The sequence below is a fragment of the Hyla sarda genome, chromosome 1, assembly GCF_029499605.1.
Source record: "Hyla sarda isolate aHylSar1 chromosome 1, aHylSar1.hap1, whole genome shotgun sequence".
Classification (NCBI taxonomy): Eukaryota; Metazoa; Chordata; class Amphibia; order Anura; family Hylidae; genus Hyla; species Hyla sarda.
Window position 1 is genome coordinate 559,096,100 of NC_079189.1, and position 20,525 is coordinate 559,116,624.

The following is a 20,525-nucleotide window of genomic DNA, read 5'->3' on the forward strand; positions in this document are numbered from 1 at the left end:
CATGTTTAACCATTTACTGCCAAGGGTGCAGTAGTCCTGGTCATGTGATGATCACATCGCAGCTAGGTTTGTCAAAAAACAACAATTACAAGTAGTGCACCTGTGCGTCCATCACATGAGCAAAACAAATTTTCATCCACTGAAAGTAAAAAATAAAGAATTGTATAGTATAAAATCAAAGTTGAGACAGAAAGAATAGTACAAAACTTATCACACAAAGAATAAAATTATTTGATGAAACCTTAATGGGGTTATCCAGGGTTAGAAAAACATACCTGGTTTTATTTTCAGAAAGAGCGCCACTATTGTTCTCAGTTTGTGTGTGGTAATGCAGCTAAGTTCTATAAAATTGAAGGGAGTAGAGTTTTAATACCACACACATCCTGAGGACAGCAGTTGTTTGCAAGAAAGCAGCTATACTTTTCTAAACCTGGAAAACTAATTTAAAGGGGTCATCCAGGAAAAAACTATTTTTTTTTATATATTAACTGGCTCCAGAAAGTTAAACAGATTTGTAAATTACTTCTATTAAAAAATCTTAATCCTTTCAGTACTTATGAGCTTCTGAAGTTAAGGTTGTTCTTTTCTGTCTAAGTGCTCTCTGATGAGACGTGTCTCAGGAACCGCCCAGTTTAGAAGAGGTTTGCTATGAGGATTTGCTTCTAAACTGGGCGGTTCCCGAGACACGTGTCATCAGAGAGCACTTAGACAGAAAAGAACAACCTTAACTTCAGAAGCTCATAAGTACTGAAAGGATTAAGATTTTTTAATAGAAGTAATTTACAAATCTGTTTACCTTTCTGGAGCCAGTTGATATATAAAAAAAAGTTTTTTCCTGGATAACCCCTTTAATATCACATGAAAGAGTGATAGCATATCACAAGAATATGCCATAATTTCATATGTGGAGAATGAATGGGTTGCACCGCTGATATAGCATTTGTCCCATGTTTTGTTTTCCATGCACAGTGGGCTCCTTGGTCACCTGGCTGTGAAGCAAACTGCAGCTGACCCTATTAAATTGAATGGGACCACTCTACAGCTCCCTGGCACAGTAGGTGGCTAGGGCACTGCTGTGCAGAGAATAAACAGTGAAGGAAATACAGATCTTAACTTGAACTTCACCCTCTTCATTCTCTGGTGGGGATGCAAGTTGTACGCCATACTATCCTAGCTCTGTTTATGATTATATGACAATTACAAATTCGGTCATCCGCTTACTACCCAGACCTACAGAAGGCATTAACCACAATGCACATACCTCAACTGGGTAAGTCCTTCCTGAAATCCTTATGATGGGGCAGTGAGAGAAGTAGCTAGAAAACTTATCACTGTCTACGGTGGCACTCATGAGTATGAGGTGCAGGTCTGAACGCTTGTGTAGAATTTCTTTGAGGATGATGATGAGGAAATCAGACTGCACTGTCCTTTCATGTACCTATATTCAGAACGGCAAATATTTAGAGTTATAGAGATGTAAGCTTCAATCCCATCAGTAAACGCTTGTCATATTTCAGAGGAACACTTCATTATATGGACACCTGCACGTATAATATGCCTAGGTAGAAGCAGAGAATTTGGGGAAGCTGAAATACTAACAGTACAGTTTGTTGTGAGACCACTCTGAGGGTCCCATATGGACTGTGTTGCTCAAATATCAGTGAACTAAAAGGATAGAGAAGAATATTTTATGATACCCAGAAACCCATTAGGGCAGAATGATCAAATATGTTGGATTTTAATGTGCCAAGCCTATTATTTCTCTCATCCAAAATTAAATAAACATGGACACTTGGCCTAGTTGAACCTGCAGGTTTATAAGTCGAGCAGGATGGTTGAAGACTTACAGTACAGCTACCAGGATATGATATCACAGATACTAGGACGTGACATGAGAATTTTTGCTGCTCTTTTTGCATATTAAATTAATAAAAATAATGATAAAAATAATATGATCCAAGTTTATGCCTTCTGTCTCAACCCCACTCTTCATAGTCTGTAAGCTCTCGTGAGCAGGGCCTTCACTCCTCCTGTTTGAATAGTTAGTGAGTAATATTGTAGTACGATACTTGTCTTTATTTGTACCCCAAAATTGTAAAGTGCTGTGGAATCTGTACAAATAAAATTATTATTATTTTGTTGCTTGTCTAAGTCCTGCTTACTTCATCCACAATGACATGTGTTATATTCTGTAGCAGACTGTCTTCCTGCAGCTTCCGTAGTAAGATTCCTGTGGTACAGTACAAAAGCCTGGTGTTTTCTCCTGTCCTGGATTCCATACGAATCTGGTACCCACATAGGGAATTCTAGAAAAAAAAAAAAGATTTTAGTACAATTATGGTAAATTAATAATTTCTAACTGATTTAGTTTCTATTTGGATATGCATCTTAAAATGGAATATCTTCCCATATGTGTAATGACTCCCTAGTATTTAGAGGTTATGGACACATACAATTCTCAAGAATTTCATTGCAGGACATAGAAGAGCATGGGTATATGCTGCTACCAGTAGGCAGCGACACTAAGCAACAAAAGTGTTAGCTCCTCCTGCATAGCATATACCCCTCTTGCAGGCAGCAAGCTAACCAGTTTGTACACAAGCAGTAGGGGACACAGGAGTAAGACAACCCTAGAATAAGTCTGGCCTGTTGAGGACAAGAGAAGCTCATTCAGAAGGGCCATCAGATACCAGAAAAAAAAAAAGAACTGGGTGAGAGCTGTGTCCCCAATGAACTTGTCGAGAAAATTATTTTATTGTATCATTGGGACACAAAAGACCGTGGGACGCCAAAAGTAGTCACTGAAGGAGGGAAGAAGAACATAGCACTACATGATCCAGAGGGGGAAGACAACTGAAAAAAGGGTCCATGAATGCCAGGGGTTTGGAAGACAAGCAGGAACAATCCATTTAACAAAAGGGCAGAATTTCAAGAACATGCCCACAAGAGGGAGAGCCCCCACAGGTTGATGGTAGTCAGTCATGAGTAAGGCAGGAAAAGGAGATTTTTTTTTACACTTACCGTAAAATCTTTTTCTCGGAAGATCCATTGGGGGACACAGCACCCACCCTGTTGTTATTAGTTTGTTGCTGAAGGGCCGGTCGCCTGTCTGTCTGTTTGTTCACTTGTTTTGACTGGGCTCCCTTCGGACTCTGCTTGTATTTTTCGGTTCCTCCTATTGCTTTGGGACTAAAACTGAGTGTCTCTGAGTCAGTAGGTGGAGTATATCCCGCTGGGAGGAGCCGACTTCTTTTTTGTTATGCCTAGTGTCAGCCTCCTAGTGGCAGCAAGATATACCCACGGTTCCTGTGTCCCCCAATGGATCTTACGAGAAAAAGATTTTACGGTAAGTGTAAAAAATCTCCTTTTTCTTGGTCAGCTCCATTGGGGGACACAGGAACCGAGGGACATACCAAAGCAGTCCCCGGGGTGGGAAAAACCTAATCAACACGGAATCAAGCGGACGACAAAGCCACCGCTGCCTGCAAAACCTTACACCCCAAACTGACGTCGGCAGATGCAGAAGTGTGCACTTGGTAGAATTTGGTGAATGTGTGCACCGAAGACCAAGTGGCCGCCTTACACACCTGTAGTAAAGAAGCCTGGTTGAATACCGCCCAAGAGGCCCCCACAGAGCGAGTGGAGTGAGCCGTAACCTGGAAGGGGGGATTCTTCCCCTTTGAACGATACGCTTCAGAAATGGCGGACCGGATCCACCTAGAGATGGTGGCCTTAGAAGCCGGCAAACCCTTGCGGCGGCCCTCTGGAAGGCCGAACAGCGAATCAGACTGTCGGAAGGAGGACGTCGCCGAAAGGTAAACCCGCAAAGCCCCGACCACATCTAGGTTGTGGAGGGAGCGCTCCTTAGGATGAGACGGGGCAGGGCAGAAGGAGGGAAGAACGATATCCTTGTTCAGATGAAAGGAATAAACCACCTTTGGTTATAACGAAGGCACTGGCCGGAGCACAGCCTTGTCCTGATGAAGAATCAGGAAGGGAGGTTGACAAGAGAGAGCCGCCAATTCCGACACCCTGCGGATGGAGGTCACGGCAACCAGGAAGGACACCTCCTAAGAAAGGAAACGAAGGGAAATGTCCCGGAGAGGTTCAAACGGAGTGGAGTGCAAGGCGCTCAGGACCAAGTTCAGATCCCAAGGAGGAGTAGGAGACCTGTAAGGAGGATTCTCATGAGCCACCCCCTGCAGGAAAGTGCGAACCGCAGAGTCGGAAGCCAGAGGTCGCTGAAAATGAATAGACAGCACCGACACTTGACCCTTGAGGGAACTAAGAGCCAAACGCGTTTCAAGGCCCGACTGCAAAAACGCCAGGAGGTTAGGCAGAGAAAAACGAACTGGAGAAAGAAAGCGGGCCTCACACCACCGAAAGTAGGCCCGCCAGGTCCTGTGATAAATTCTGGCCAAGGACTGCTTAGGCGCCCTAAGCATGGTGCGAATAACCCCGGAGTAAAACCCACGGGCCTTCAACACCGCAGTTTCAACCGCCAAGCCATCAAACGTAGCGGCAGAGAATTGGGGTGGCAAAGTGGGCCATGAGAGAGGAGATCGAGACGATCCGGCAGCCGAAAGGGGACGTCCGCCACGAGCCGAACCACGTCGGCGTACCAAGAGCGTCGGGGCCAATCCGGAGCCACCAGAATGGCCGAGAAGCCTTCCACCTTGAGTTTCCTCAGCACTAGGGGCAGAAGAGGAAGCGGCGGGAACAGATAAGGGAGCGTGAAGAGAGACCAGCGAACAACAAGAGCGTCCGCGGCCAGAGCCAGAGGATCTCGGGACTTTGCCACGAAGGTCGGAACCTGTCGGTTCAGTCGGGACGCAAAGAGGTCCACGTCCGGAACCTCCCAGCGATCGCAAATGGACGCGAACACCTCCGGGTTCGGGAGAGGAGCGACTTAGAAAGTCCGCCTCCCAATTTTTCACCCCCGGGATGTGGATTGCCGATATGGCGGGGATCAGGCGCTCCGCCCAGACCAAGATCTTGGACACCTCGGCCATGGCAGCGCGGCTGCGAGTGCCCCCTTGACGGTTGACATACGCCACGGCCGTGGCGTTTTCCGTCTGAATGAGAACCGGTCGGCCCCGGAAAAGGGACTCCCAGTGCCGGAGACAAAGGAAGATGGCCCAGATCTCCAGGACATTGATGGGGAGACGGGTTTCCTGAGGGGATCAGCGGCCCGAGTCCGAGTCTACCAGTTCCCCTGGAGACAGGGAACAGGCAGTGGAATCTCCGGACCTAGGTGACACGGATCTGGCAGGGTGGGCCGGGGATCGGGAACGGCCCCTAGGCGAGCGACCACGAGACCGAGGATGCTGCCTAGCAGGAGAGGACCTGGAGTGCAAGTGGCGGGAAGACCTGTGCTCGGGAGAGGAGTGAGAATAAATGACCCTGGGACGTCTGTGAGAGCGCCGACGGTCCGAAGACGACGCACTTGACTCCCGAGAAGGACGCAAGGAGGACTGCTTCAAGGCCGTAGCCACCTCCCTGGAAACCTGTGCCAGATCAGAAATCGTTTGGGAGAGAGAAGACAACCAAACTGGGGCAGGGTCAGGGGCCACGCGTTCCGGGGGGCTATCCTGGGTGGGGGGATTAGGGCGGGAGGAAAAGCATGCAGAACAGGTGGGTTCAGCCAAACCCCCCGGCATTTTAACTTTACAACCCTTGCAAGCATAGTAAGTGACCGAAGCGGAGACTGCCTGTCTGAGGGAAGGTTCAAAGCTGGGGGCGGACATTGCAAAAAGTGAAGTCAGCTACCCAGAGACAGAAAGAAATGGAACAAGCTCACCCAGGTTCCTGTGTCTTGCAGTCCCTGAAGTCTTGCCAGGAGCGTAGGAACAGCTTGCAGCACCAGGTAGCAAAAGGTTCAGGCTGCTGTATAGAAACCCCGGTAGATATGGAGCACTGAAGCAGCAAGGGGAGAGCCACAGGAGCAGAGTGCAGCAGCAGTTTGTGAGGCAGCAGTGCTGGACTCCGGAGCCGCGTCACGTGATCCTGACAGAGGGAGGAGACTGAAGACCCCCCCTGTGCGTGCGCTGTGCGGGGGTAGGGCGCATCCAAGCGCGAACAGAAAGGGGCGGAGCTAACGAGCGGCTCAAACCGGGCCTGAAGCCCCGGGCTAAAGTTGCGGGCAGGCCGCGAACATCGCCGGACGCACGGAGGTGAGAAAAGGCCGGCAGCGGTCCCCGGAGCTGTGGGGACGGCTGCCGGGAGCCAAAAACTATGTAATAGATGGCCCTGTCCCCCGTAGTGGCGCCCCCCCAGCTAAGTATAAACGGGTCTGCTGCCGCAACAGCAGCAGGACCCACAAAGGTGCCCCCTCCGACAAGGAACTGCAATCCCCTGTCTAGGGAGCCAGGTATGCCCCCTTGATTAACCCCTGAGATGCCCCAGCAAGAGAGGGAGAGAGGGAAGAGAGAGTAAAGGACGTTATACTTACCTCTCAAGAAGTCTTCTTCCCAGAAGTCTTCAACCAGTCTGGGCCAACTGCATCATACCAGGCTTTAATAAGCGGGGTGAGCAGAGGCAATAGGTGACCGGACCCGAGGTACAACCTGGTGCTGGTCGGTGGCGAGGAAGGGTTAACGGACCATACTTTATGGACCGTGCCCTTCAGTCGCATGTGGGGAAACAGGCAGCGCCATGCCCCTGTCGCCCCTACCTAGAAAAATAAAAAAGGGAGAGAAAGTCTAAATTCTAGAAAATAATAAAAATAGCCCAGGTCTGGAGTAAATAGACCTGTGTCTGCCTCCTAGGACACTAAGCTAAAAACTGAGTGTCTCTGAGTCAGTAGGTGGGGTATATCCCGCTGGGAGGAGCCGACTTCTTTTTTGTTATGCCTAGTGTCAGACTCCTAGTGGCAGCAAGATATACCCACGGTTCCTGTGTCCCCCAATGGAGCGGACCGAGAAAAGTCCATGCCTGGAGAGCCCACACCGTGGAGGAAAATCATGCAGAGACCTGGAGATCATCCAAGGAAGAAGACAGCCTGATGAAAGAAAGAGACGATGTGGTCAAGGACCAGAGAACAGAGAGAGGTTATTGAAAGAGCTTTATTGAAGAGAACAGAGAGAGACTAGAGGGAAAACCAGATAAGCCACCATATAACCACAAGGATAGGAAGGAGAAAACCAAGGCCAGATGCAGGAACAATCTGTACAAGTAGAGGAGGGAGACTCCTTGTCATAGAAGGGAAGAACAAAAAGGATCCTGCACAAATAAACAGGGTCAATTGTCATCTGGGTGGTAGAGCAGCCATCGCAGAGAAAAACAAAAAACTAGAGTCACGGGCAGAATCTTGGCAACGAACATAGTTGAGCCTGTCAAGACCACTCCGGAGAACTGGAACAACCTGGTAGGGCTTGGGCTAAAGGGAATACTGAGAGAAAAAGGGACTAAACAGAAGCAAACAAATACCAACAGAGGAGGGAGCTAGATAATCAAGGAGAGGGGGGAAAACATCCGCAATAACGGACATGTAAGTCTCCATGGGATGTGTGATGTACAACCAGGAAAGAACCCAGGGAAATGGAAATCCTCCTCTGGGCAGCAGTCTATGGTGACAACTGCTCGTGGGTCAAAATCAATAGCTAATAAAACAAATAGGTTCCACTAAGAAGAGGGAAACCTACAGAAGGGAAGAATGACACCTGCTATAATGCTGGTAAAAGTCAAACAAGATTCATTAAAAACCTCAGGAAAAGGGTATGACATCTGCTCACAAAAGGCACTGAAGGAACGTTCAGCCAACCATAGATCCAGGCAGAGATGGAGACCATGGAGCGGAGAATATGCATGGAGCGGAGAATATGCATGCAAAATGGGACAGGTCCTAAGGCCATATGAAACCACGGAGCTGTAAATAAAGGCACTAGAGTGGGCAAGAAAAGCAGATGTAAAAAGAATTAGAAATGTACAAATATTTCAGAAAAATTATTATTGAGAAATATAGACGTAATAATCCTCCAAAAGCCTGCATAGGGTTGATAACCTATTTTTATTTAAGAGCGAAGGTACTTGCTCTCAATTTACCCGAATGCAAGTAAAAAGTGCAAATTTTCACACACAAAAACGTGTACGAGGATGCGGTTCATCGCAAGCCCTTCTTTGAAAGGAGAGAGGCCCCCAATAAACCAAACCTTTCGCCTCCGGGCCAAAATGCACCTGCAAGGCTCCAGATACAATGTCCCCATTCACCGAAGCTACCCAGGGACTGAAAGTGCTCATGGAAAACAACCGGGCAAAAACCAAGTTGTAACCGAGGAACCAGTAAAACCAGCTTGGCACCCCTGCCAAAACAAGGGAGGAACCTAATAGCCACACACACCTCCCCCAGAACGGCAGGAGGGACACTCAGAAGGGCTCCCGCACCCTGACCAATCCTTGTGACGAAAAAAGAACACAAAACGTGGACACAGTACCAAAAAATAAATAAATACATGGAAGTGCCTTTGTTACGACCCAGTTAGACGACCACACGTGCTCTTTAAAACTTATGCCTCTTTAAAACAATGGACTCCATTCTTCATGTGACCAAAGGGGATTGTATGCGTTATATTGCATGGCCACACCAAGGCCATATATCTGAGAGAAACCAGGAAAAGCAAATTCAAGGAGAACTGTACAGGGATTTAAGTGACTGTTCTTTAGAACAGCACATCTGTCCTACTTTACATATATGTATGTGGGACACAACTGAAGTTACTCACTGTGCTTCATGGGACAACCCTGGTAAGGTGAAACTGAAATGGCAATAGACCATGTAGCTGTAAAATGAGCTTTTAATCAGCAGAGGGCGCTCAAATACAGCTCCAATGGACACAGGAGACCATGGAGCTGTAATTCTCATTTCAACCACTAGAAGGGGCTCAAATACAGCTCAAATGGTTAGAAGAGACCACTAGAAGGAGCTCAAGGATGGCTCCAATGGTGACAGGAGATTATTGAAAGAGCTTTATTGATCATTCAGTTGTCATGCAGAGTGCACAGGCACAATAAATTACAATCACACAAAGCATGACAGTACAATATACAGCACAGGTTCCATAAGCTATACATGATACCACATGCTACACTAACACTCCGCTCCTGCATGTATCATAAACACCAAGTCAAACAACAAAATATTGTTAAGCTCAGGGAAAAGAGCAGGAAAAAGAAGCTGCAACCAAACCCATACCTAACTCTGAGAGCAGAAGGTCAGTCAGACTCTGAGGGACTTATCTATCGCTGAGTAGCAGCTCAATGATTGGAGATATCTAATAAAGACTGCTTAGAAAGTTTCTTCATTTTGCATTCAGGAAACAAATCAGCAACAACAAAACTCAAAAAGGTTTACCAAGATACAAAAGGTGTATATAGCCTTTAACTTATTTTTAAAGAGAATCTGACAGCTAGTTCACCCACACCAAACCCAGTATATTGGGTTATAGTGCGGGGTGAACAGCTGTAAAATGAAGGGTTACTCACTAAAATCCATTGTTTAGATAAGTGTTTCCCAACCAGGGTGCGTCCAGCTGCGGCCAAACTACAACTCCCAGCATGCCCAGAGAGCCTTAGGCTGTCCGGGCATGCTGGGAGTTGTAGTTTGGCCACAGCTGGAGGCCCCCTGGTTTGGAAACACTGGTTTAGATGCTGCGTTTTTGTAAATAGTTTTATTCCTAATACGCCCCAGCGCGCATTGGAGGCGGCCAGCTGAGCTCCCCAGCCTCATCTATATTCCCCTGTTGGCCCCACCCCTTTTTATTATGCTAATTAAGGGCACAGGTGAGCGTATAGAGAGCAGGACGCTCACTTGCAGCCTTCATTAGCAAATGCTTTCATGGATCAATGTTTTTAATATATAAAAATCTATTTGAATAAAAAACCTTTAGCCAGATTATCATTTCACCCAGAGATATTGCTTGGTTGAGGGTTATATATGGCTTTAGGTTTGTTATTGTTCTTTATAATGATCTGCAGAGCCCATTCCTCTTACCCTTCCTCCGGGTCCAGAGTCACATCCCAGCTCTTCACACACTCTCGTGGCCAGACTCATGGCGGATATTCTGCGGGGTTGGGTACAGACAATATTACACTTCCCTGAGGCCCATTTGTTCAGGAGTAGATCTTCCAGTAAGAACTGAGGCACCTGGGTACTTTTACCGCTGCCCGTCTCACCAGCGACAACGATAACCCGATGTCTGCTGAGAGTTTCTAAAATATAATCCCTGCGCCCAAACACTGGGAGCTGCTCCCTGTCACTGAGCAGCCTCTTATACTTTGCTGAATCGCGGCACTTAAGGAAAAGGTTTCTCACAGGCTCTAAATTGTCTTTTTCAACCAGATCTGAAGGGTTCTCCTCCAGGTCGTCTTCCCCAGCTAAGTTTTCCCAGCTGTCCTCTGGGTCTTCAGATACTTTGTTGGGCTGTGGTGGCTTTAGTTGTTGCTGTTTCATCTTTAGCTTATTTAATAATTTGGCTATAAACTGGTCCCGAGGTTTGTTGATTTCAAGTTTATCCTTCTCCTGCTTACTTTTCTCAGCATCGCTCCACTCCAGCCAAACATCTCTGTATGTTGGGGGCAGCAACTGATGCACAGACTAAAGAAGACAAAAAAAAAAATAAATAAATAAATGAAAACTCGATTTCATTTATTATACTAAACTTATTTTATTAACATTTTTGCTTACAAAATTAAATGGTGGAGATGGAATCTAACATGCAACAACGTCTGCTATTCTCCCATTCACTCATCAGAGACAGATGAAGCAGGTGCAGCCAACTCCCCACTGAATAAAGGGATCCCCAGTTTGCCACCAGAGGTGGAGATATCCAATGCATAAAGACCCTTTTACACACAGGTCAATGCTGCCCTCATAATTGCTCCGACCTCTGTAATGGGCACTTGTTTACAGAGCCTTTACACGGTTTGATCAAATATAGGACTAGGAAACACAGGGCCATCACTTGATTGTTTGTGCAGCCACTTAAATTATCATTATTGGCTGCACATCCCCTGTTTACACATATTCTGGCACCTCTCATATCAATTGTTGCGCAGATATCCTACAAAAAAACTTATCAGGCAGGTGAAAAATCTGCTGATTTCTTGACTTTGCATACATGTGTTCTCACTGGGGAGAAGGAAATAAGCCAGTACCAGACTCCGGTGGATAAACAAATGTTTTTCAAATCAACTGGTGCCAGAAAGTTAAACAGATTTGTAAATTACTTATATTAAAAAATCTTAATCCTTCCAGTACTTATCAGCCGCTGTATGCTCCAAAGGAAGTTGTGTAGTTCTTTTCAGTCTGATCACGGTGCTCTCTGCTGTCACCTCTGTCTGTGTCAGGAAGTATCCAGGGTAGAAGCAAATCCACATAGCAAACATCTCCTGCTCTGGACAATTCCTGACATGGACAGAGGTGTCAGCAGAGAGCACTGTGGTCAGACTGGAAAGAACTTCACAACTTTCTCTGGAGCATGCAGCGGCTGATAAATATTGGAAGGATTAAAGGGGTACACGAGTCGAAAACATTTTATTTTTAATTTATTTTTAAATCAACTGCTGCCAGAAAGTTAAACAGATTTGTACATTACTATTTAAAAATATTAATCCTTCCAGTACTTGTTAGCTGCTGTATACTACAGAGGAAGTTATTTTCTTTTTGAGTTTCTTTTCTGTCTGATCACAGTGCTCTCTGCTGACACCTCTGTCCATTTTAGGAATTGTCCAGAGTAGGAACAAATCCCCGTAGCAAACCTATCCTGCTCTGTACAGTTCATGACATGGACAGAATGTCAGCAGAGAGCACTGTGGTAAGACAAAATAAATTCAAAAAGAAAAGAACTTCCTCTGTAGTATACAGTAGCTGTTAAGCACTGGAAGGTTTAAGATTTTTAAATAGAAGTAATTTACAAATCTTTTTTGTAAATTTCTTGCCCTATCATCAGATGGAGGGGTAGAACAAGATTGTGGTTGGCATTACACTTTAATAATCTGCATTTAAACCAAAAAATCTTTATGGAAATAAAAGATCTCTTACTTGTCCTTTAGTGAGCTCATAAAGGGCTAAAGTGGCAGCGAGGTGCTGTGCTTGCATGCTGTCATCTGTGACAATTGTAGGGCATACAGACATGACATCTTCATTTGACTTCACAATCTTTACTCTAAACAGGAAAAAGACAAAATTGATATCCTTAGAATTGTGTCGTAATCTGCCAACTATGTAGGGATATATACCATACTTTTCTGTCTTGCCCTAAGTAGAGATAACAGCCATTCAGTAGTATAGAAAAGTTGCATGATGGCTACCATGGACATTGGTGCTTTACAGGTTGTCACATAGAATTTCCAGAGAGAAAAGGTTGTCTCTTTAAAACACTTCTGACATGTCAGAAGTTTTGATCGGTAGGGATCCAGGTCCTGAGACCCCCACCAATCCATCAGTTGTGCACTGCTGCCTGTTCATTTTAGGGGTTAAGGGGTCTCAGCACCTGGAGCCCCTATTGATAGAAACTTTTGACCCGTCATTAATATGTGAATATGACAACTGTAAAACAAAAACACAATGTGACGAAACTTACCTGCTTCTCCAGTAGCTGCCCACATGTACCTTCTCAAATGAGGGGTTTGGACTTTTAGGATAATGTTTCCTACACCAGTCAATCAAAAACTGCTTTGGAGATTTGCCTGTCCAGCTGCGAGCTGTGTAGTCAAAGTTCCGGATGTCCAGAGGTGCTCTAGTTTTTGCTGAATGAGTGTGAGGAAAAAAAATAGATGAATAATGATAATAGGAAACAACAAATGTTTAATATATATATATAAATATTTATTTTAGGCTATGTTCACACATTGTCAACATATTTAACATTACATGCTGAATTTTGTCTGTAATTGGTAAAAAATCAGCCACTTTTTTTTTTTAGGGGGCTAATTATGTCGACTACACATTAAAATCAGTACATACAATAAAATACGCCACCGATTTTTCCTCTGTATGAACCTGGCCTAAAGTTGGATTACATGGCAAGAATAGCACAGCAAGCATCACTGTTCCTGTCACAAAACTCCATTATAAAAGGCAATTAAATCTGTCATACGAATGATCTGGTAAAGAACCGTGCTTGGGGGGCTATAGGGAACACTGATATTTTCTTATGGTACGTTCACACAAGTGGGTTTACAGCGGAAAATCTACAGCAGACCCCATTGAAGTCTATGGTACAGCAGCAGAACACTCGCTATTAACACCTATCCCATATCCATAAGATAGGGGATAAGTGTATGAACACGGACTGGTCCCTGTAGTTGGGCCCTCTGCAATCATACATGTATCTTCTATCCTGTACATGAAGCTTGTGAACTATCCGGAAACATTTTGTGCAAACTCCATCTGGAATGAAAGCTGATTTTTTTTCGTTGTACAGTTTGCTATGGATACACAGGCTGCATTTATTTACAAGGCCTGCAATTTTTTTTTTTTTTTTTATATAACTTGTTACTAATTTACATTATGTGCATTAAACAGGAAAAAAAACGTTCTTCAGCTCATACATACATTTCTCCTCCCGGACTTCACTAACATTCTCAAACAGATTGAAGTCTATTGTCCCATCATCCTTCGCTGCTGCTGGCGGCTTTTTACTATCATTTTTTTCCTCAGGAAGCTTTATTGCTGGGTTAAACACTGGGTGCTGCTCCAACGTCTTCATTTCTGAATAAAAGAAAAGTATAATTTTTTTTAAATGCAAGCACTTAGAACCAGTAACAAAGTTATGCTTATGCTTCCGAGATGAGGCTAGAAGTCCTACCTTGCTGGAATTCCCGGATTTTGGTCTGTGCCTCCCTCTGGCCGGCCTTGTCTTTTTCTTGTTTTGTGCTAGCTGCCTGAGCTTTGGCATCCAACAATTTAGCGGTCAGTTCAAGGTAACGTTCATTCTATATAAAATGTAATTTAATGTAAAGACTCAGCAGAACCATGTTTGCCAAGAGGTCCTGTATGTTATTGGGGGAAAAATATTGATGTGTAACATTTTTTTTTTTTTTTATAGTTAAGTCGATTTGATACGCAACGTTTTGCGATACTTATGGGCCGGCTGAATAGCTTGAGTGTTGCAAAATGTCAGTAGCCCATTCATCTCCACACTTTCCTATGCTGCATTCTGTTGTTCGCCAAAATTATTTACTAGATTGGAATTTTATACTGCTGGTGAGTGCCGCTATCTATCTTTCTTATATTAAAGGGGTACTCCGGTGCTTAGACATCTTATCTCCTATCCAAAGGATAGGGGATAAGATGCCTGATCGCGGGGGTCCCGCCGCTGGGAACCCCTGTGATCTTGCCTGCAGACCCAGTTAGAATCAGTCTCCGGAGTGAACATGCTTACCGGCGACCACAGGGTCGGCAGCGTGTGAAGTCACGCCTCTGCCCCTGTGTGACGTCACACTCCGCCCCTCAATGCAAGCCTATGGGAGGGGGCGTGACAGCTGTCACGTCCCGGCCATAGGCTTGCATTGAGGGGCGGAGCGTGACGTCACACGCCGCAGGCCATGTGGTCGCTGGTAATCAGATCCGGAGCAAACATGGTCCGGGGATTGATTTTAACTGGGGTGCTGCGTGCATGATCACGGGGGTTCCCAGCGGTGGGACCCCCGCGATCAGGCATCTTATTCCCTATCCTTTGGATAGAGGATAAGATGTCTAAGCGCCGGAGTACCCCTTTAATGGACTGTACTGCTCTTGATAGCAGAGCACAACTGTACAGTTGAAAATAGTTGCGTTGTGGGGGAAGGATCCTTACCTTTATGAGTGGGTCATATGTAAAAAGCAAAACGCAGTGCTGACTCCTTGGGGTAGAATTATCAAGCTGTCTTGTAAGACTTTCTTTGTTGCCCATAGCAGTCAATCGGACCACAGCTTTCCTTTTACCTGAGCTCATTTATATATATTTTGTATGTTCTGTTTGAGAATGCTAGTTTATATGTTCTTCCAGTCTTTGTGGAGGTTTCTACGGGTACTCCGGTTTCCTCCCTCACTCCAAAAACATACTGAAAAGTGAATTTAGATTGTGACCCCCAATGGAGAGAGAAACCAATATGAGTTTACAGCGATGCAGAATCTGCATGTGCGCTATATTAAATAAAATGATTTATTATTATAATTTATTATAATCATCTTTAAATATAAAACTCATTGTATGTGTCTGTGTGAGGACGTTATGTTCAAGCATCACGTCCACACTGCTGGAGATATTTCGATGAAAAATGGTACACATTACTTATATGTCAACTAAAAATGTAGGATCATTAAAAGGGGTACTCTGGTGGAAAACATTTTTTTTTTTTTTAAATCAACTGGTGCCAGAAAGTTAAACAGATTTGCAAATTACTTCTATTAAATATCTTAATCCTAGTACTTATCAGCTGCTGTATAATACAGAGGAAGTTCTTTTCTTTTTGAATTTCTTTTCTGTCTGACCACAGTGCTCTCTGCCGACACCTCTGTTCATGTCAGGAACTGTCCAGAGCAGAAGAGGTTTGCTATGGGGAATTGTTTCTGCTCTGAACAGTTCCTGACATGGACAGAGGTGTCGGCAGAGAGCACTGTGGTCAGACAGAAAAGAAATTAAAAAAGAAATTAACTTCCTCTGTATTATACAGCAGCTGCTGAGTACTGGAAGGATTAAGATTTTTTAAGAGACGTAATTTACAAATCTGTTTAAAGGACAACTGTAGTGGAACACTTTTATATATGCCCGTGCCTCAAAAATAAACAAAATAAACTCCTACATACCTTCCTACGAGCCCCCGTTGGTCCGGCACAGGCCTCACAGTCCGGCAGTGCTGACGTCATTCCACTTTCTGGGGACGGCGCAGAGCCGTCGGCGTATCACCGGCCGTAGTGATGTCCCGCCCTGGCCGGTGATAGGCTGAGCCCACTGTCATGTAAGAAGCCGGCCAGAGCTCCTTACATGACAGTGCGCTTAGCCTATTACCGGCCGGGGGAGGACATCGTTACAGCCGGTTAAACAGTTAAACAGATTTGCAAACTACTTCTATTAAAAAAAATCGCAAATGGGCGTAGGTTAGGGTTTATTTAAAGGGGTACATTTAAATTAACCCTAACCTACCCCCATTTGCGAGGGTGGGGTTTTTGTCTAAAGTCCCATGCAAGGTCTACGGAACTTCCGGTACCTTACTTCACAAGCTCCGCTCTGCATCTGCTGGTGGGTGTGTCGGTCCAGAGTGCAAGCCACGACCCTACCACAAGTTCAAATCTCTCTTTATTTTTTTGTTTTATATATTAGGAAAACATTGGACTCACATGGGGCTGGCAGGGATCAAGGTGTTTATTATTTTGACATCACCGTACTAAATGTCAATATGACTGGACAACCCATTTAATCTAGGGCATGCGAGATTGCTTTGTGCTTATTATGGTACTCAAAGCATTTACCGTATATACTCGAGTATAAGCCGAGTTTTTCAGCACGATTTTTCGTGCTGAAAACACCCCCCTCGGCTTATACTCGAGTGAACTCCCCCACCCGCAGTGGTCTTTAACCTGCGGACCTCCAGAGGTTTCAAAACTACAACTCCCAGCAAGCCCGGCCAGCCATCGGCTGTCCGGGCTTGCTGGGAGTTGTAGTTTTGAAACCTCCGGAGGTCCGCAGGTTGAAGACCACTGCGGCCTTCGACATCATCCAGCCCCCTCTCACCCCCCTTTAGTTCTGACTACTCACCTCCGCTCGGCGCTGGTCCGGTGCTGCAGGACTGTCCGGTGAGGAGGTGGTCCGGTGGGATAGTGGTTCCGGGCTGCTATCTTCACCGGGGAGGCCTCTTCTAAGCGCTTCGGGCCCGGCCTCAGAATAGTCACGTTGCCTTGACAACGACGCAGAGGTGCGTTCATTGCCAACGTACTTCTGCGTCATTGTCAAGGCAACGCCTCTATTTCGGGCCGGAAGCGTGGATAAGAGGCGCCCCCGGTGAAGATAGCAGCCCGGAACCACTATCCCACCGGACCACCTCCTCACCGGACAGCCCTGCAGGACCGGACCAGCGCCGAGCGGAGGTGAGTACTCAGAACTAAAGGGGGTGAGAGGGGGCTGGATGATGTCGAAGGCCGCAGTGGTCTTCAACCTGCGGACCTCCGGAGGTTTCAAAACTACAACTCCCAGCAAGCCCGGACAGCCGATGGCTGCCCGGGCTTGCTGGGAGTTGTAGTTTTGAAACCTCTGGAGGTCCGCAGGTTGAAGACCACTGAGGGCGAATGATGACAAGGGGATGATGAAGGGGGGATGTGTGGGATGATAAGGGGATGATGAAGGGGGGATGTGTGGGATGATAAGGGGATGATGAAGGGGGGATGTGCGGGATGATAAGGGGATGATGAAGGGGGGATGTGTGGGATGATGACAAGGGGATGATGATGAGGATGTTAATGACGGGGGTCTGGATGATGACAGGGGGGGATGATCTATTTCCCACCCTAGGCTTATACTCAAGTCAATAACTTTTCCTGGGATTTTGGGTTGAAATTAGGGGTCTCGGCTTATACTCGGGTCGGCTTATACTCGAGTATATACTCGAGAAGAGGATGATGAAGGGGGGGGTGTGGGATGATGACAAGGGGATGATGAAGGGGGGTGGGGATGATGACAAGGGGATGATGAAGGGGGGATGTGTGGGATGATGACAAGGGGATGATGAAGGGGGGATGTGTGGGATGATGACAAGGGGATGATGACAGGTGATGATGATGAGGGTCTGGATGATGATGAAGATGTTAATGACGGGTCTGGGATGATGACAGGGGGGGATGATGTATTTCCCACCCTAGGCTTATACTCAAGTCAATAACTTTTCCTGGGATTTTGGGTTGAAATTAGGGGTCTCGGCTTATACTCGGGTCGGCTTATACTCGAGTATATACGGTACTCCATAGGCCTTTAATATCAAGTTTGCTCAATTTCTCTTCTACAGCCTGTTTCAGCCTATGCAGGCTGCTGTGTTTTATCAAGTGTGAAGCTTGACAGTAAGGGTGCATTCCCACCTGGCGTATTTTGCTGCGTATTTGCTGCTGCATATTTTCCTACCCATTGACTTCAATGGGAAAATAAAATACGCAGCAGCAAATACGCCAGGTGGGAACGTACCCTAAAGCCGCAGTGATCGGTCCCATCTCTCTTCTCCTGAGTGAATTTCTAAGCTGTTTATGATCAATTTAAAGGTCAGCATTGCTCTAGCCATAAATCAGCAGAGGCAGCATTCACAAAGATTTCTGCCTCTGAGGCACTGATACGTCATCTGAATCTCAAAATCTGGTAATCCATGCTGATCCAAAAACAGGTAATTCGTCAGCTAATATTTTAAATTTGGCCAACTCATTCCTGCCTCGGAGGCACAAATAGTCATATAAATCGAGCCTTAGACTTTCTCATGTGGCTGATACTTGAGTAAACCCTTAAAGTGTCATTAAAAACAACACAATTGCAGCAGGTCTAAGCAGTAAGACCCGATGCAAGCAACAACTTTATACATGTCTGATGGACCTTTCAAAAGTTGTTTTTAAAGACAGAAATGCTTTGACTAATCTACAAGTTCCTGTCCCCATGATGTTTCGGTTGCATAACTTACAGGGTCAAACTTCTCACTCTCTGGGTCCTTTTTAGGGTCCACCTCTTCCTCCTCGTCGCTTCCTTGCTCAGCATAGCGTAGAATCCATTCTTTCATGCTCAATTCCTCATCCTTCTTAGTACTGGTCTGCTACACAAAAAAATTCTGTCATACATTATCTGCACTTTTTAGTGAAATTATTATTAAAGATATTGACACTAAAAAGTGTTTTTCATATTTACACTTAACCTTTATTTATAAGGTAATATGAGAATGTATTTTAGGAGTCAGAGCCCATGTGCCCTAGTCCCTTTCACACCTAACTAGCAGAATGTAAGCTGTGCACAAGTACTGCAGGTGGGACTGAATAATATCCTGACCTTGTAAGCATCAATAAGAGGTGCACACAAGCCATCCATTGAGGTCTATGGGGATTAAATATGGATGATTCTTCCCAGCAGTGCCTATGGATTGCTGTACTTCTGCAAATCATATGTAAAGGGAAACAGGGCTATGGAGTACATTATACAGTGCAAAACATATATAGAATGTTAAAAAGAACATCAAAGTACACCTATGGGCACTATCATGAAACAAAACCAACATTTGATATGTCAGATGGTTGGAGAGTGCTCACACCCCAATGGATCACGAGAACGGGCTGGGAAAAGTTCAGTGTTCTCTCCAGGCTCTGTGTCACATGACCAGGACAGTCTCATAATGTAAGACACTTCTCTACCTGCTTGCTCGCAGGCCCCCAACTGATACAGAATTACCGGTAGTTTTACTAGCAGGTACACCTTAAATCACTTTCTATCAACCTGTGGACAGGTGAATACACACAAGGCCGATTTCATCTGAATGGAGCTTACAGAAATGGCACTTACTTTTACGGGTGCATCAGCTGATTTATCGGCAACACTGTCACGAACCGGCTGCTGCGATGTTGGACGAAACTTCTCTCTAGCTTTATTCTCTTCCTCCACAAACTGCTGACTGAAGCCATCCGGCAACGCATCTGTGGGAGGAAACTTTATTACCATAGATTAAAGACGCATTCCACGTTTTCCAGCCATGTTAGTTCTACATCTTTCTTGTAAAAACAAGAAAAGTTCCACTTAGAGAAAGCAGCAAAAAAAATTCCTTTGGAAATGCTTTTCCTGAACTATCTAATTTTATCGCAAGAAATATAGGCCCAGATTTATCTAACTGTGTGAGAGAAAAAATTGATTGATTTTCCCACAGAGACCAATCACAGCTCAGCTAACGAGCTCTGGTAAAGTGAAAGCTGAGCTGTGATTGGTTGTTGTGGGAAAATCCCACAAATGCAGTGGGACTATAGTCATGTTATTCCATTCTTACTCCTCTTGTTTTAACTTGCACAACCATATGGTTGGAACATTGTAACCAGATTTCGCATTCATTTATATTAAAATATTTTTCATACCGTCCTGTAGGTTCAAGCAAAGCCAGTCCAGTGCAGAATGTAGATCTCCGCCGTACAGCACAGAGTTTGACATTGCATCTTCAATATGCTCTGGCTTGAAATTAAACTCCTGTAAAGCCATATATAAATCCTAGGAAAAAAATGAAGAAGACCTCATACTTCATTTGGAGTTTTCTTTTAAAGACAATTACATTAGATTAAAGGGGTACTCTGGTGGGAAATTTTTTTTTTCAAATCAACTGGTGCCAGAAAGCTAAACAGATTTGTAAATTACTTCTATTTAAAAAAACTTAACCCTTCCAGTACTTATCTGCTGCTGTATGCTCCAGTGGAAGTTGTGTCGTTCTTTTCAGTCTGACCACCTCTGGTTTTGTCAGGAACTGTCCAGAGCAGGGGAGGTTTGCTATGGGGATTTTCTTCTACTCTGGATATTTCCTGACATGGACAGAGGTGTCAGCAGGGGGCACTG

General features: G+C 45.2%; 1 protein-coding gene across 3 annotated transcripts in view; it reads right to left on the minus strand.

The window, feature by feature from the left end:
* DHX29 (DExH-box helicase 29) overlaps positions 1–20,525 on the minus strand; it is a 48,642-nt gene that overhangs the window by 18,289 nt on the left and 9,828 nt on the right. For 2 of the 3 annotated variants that reach the window (XM_056542449.1, XM_056542440.1), the window contains exons 5-14: positions 20,057–20,186; positions 19,497–19,627; positions 18,631–18,759; positions 13,806–13,932; positions 13,553–13,708; positions 12,579–12,744; positions 12,038–12,161; positions 9,989–10,591; positions 2,163–2,306; positions 1,262–1,438 (exon numbers count right to left, since the gene is read on the minus strand). In XM_056542449.1, coding sequence (XP_056398424.1) covers positions 1,262–1,438; positions 2,163–2,306; positions 9,989–10,591; positions 12,038–12,161; positions 12,579–12,744; positions 13,553–13,708; positions 13,806–13,932; positions 18,631–18,759; positions 19,497–19,627; positions 20,057–20,186 — 1,887 coding nt within the window. The remainder of the gene's footprint in view (positions 1–1,261; positions 1,439–2,162; positions 2,307–9,988; positions 10,592–12,037; positions 12,162–12,578; positions 12,745–13,552; positions 13,709–13,805; positions 13,933–18,630; positions 18,760–19,496; positions 19,628–20,056; positions 20,187–20,525) is intronic. The other variant, XM_056542458.1, reaches the window with a different exon arrangement.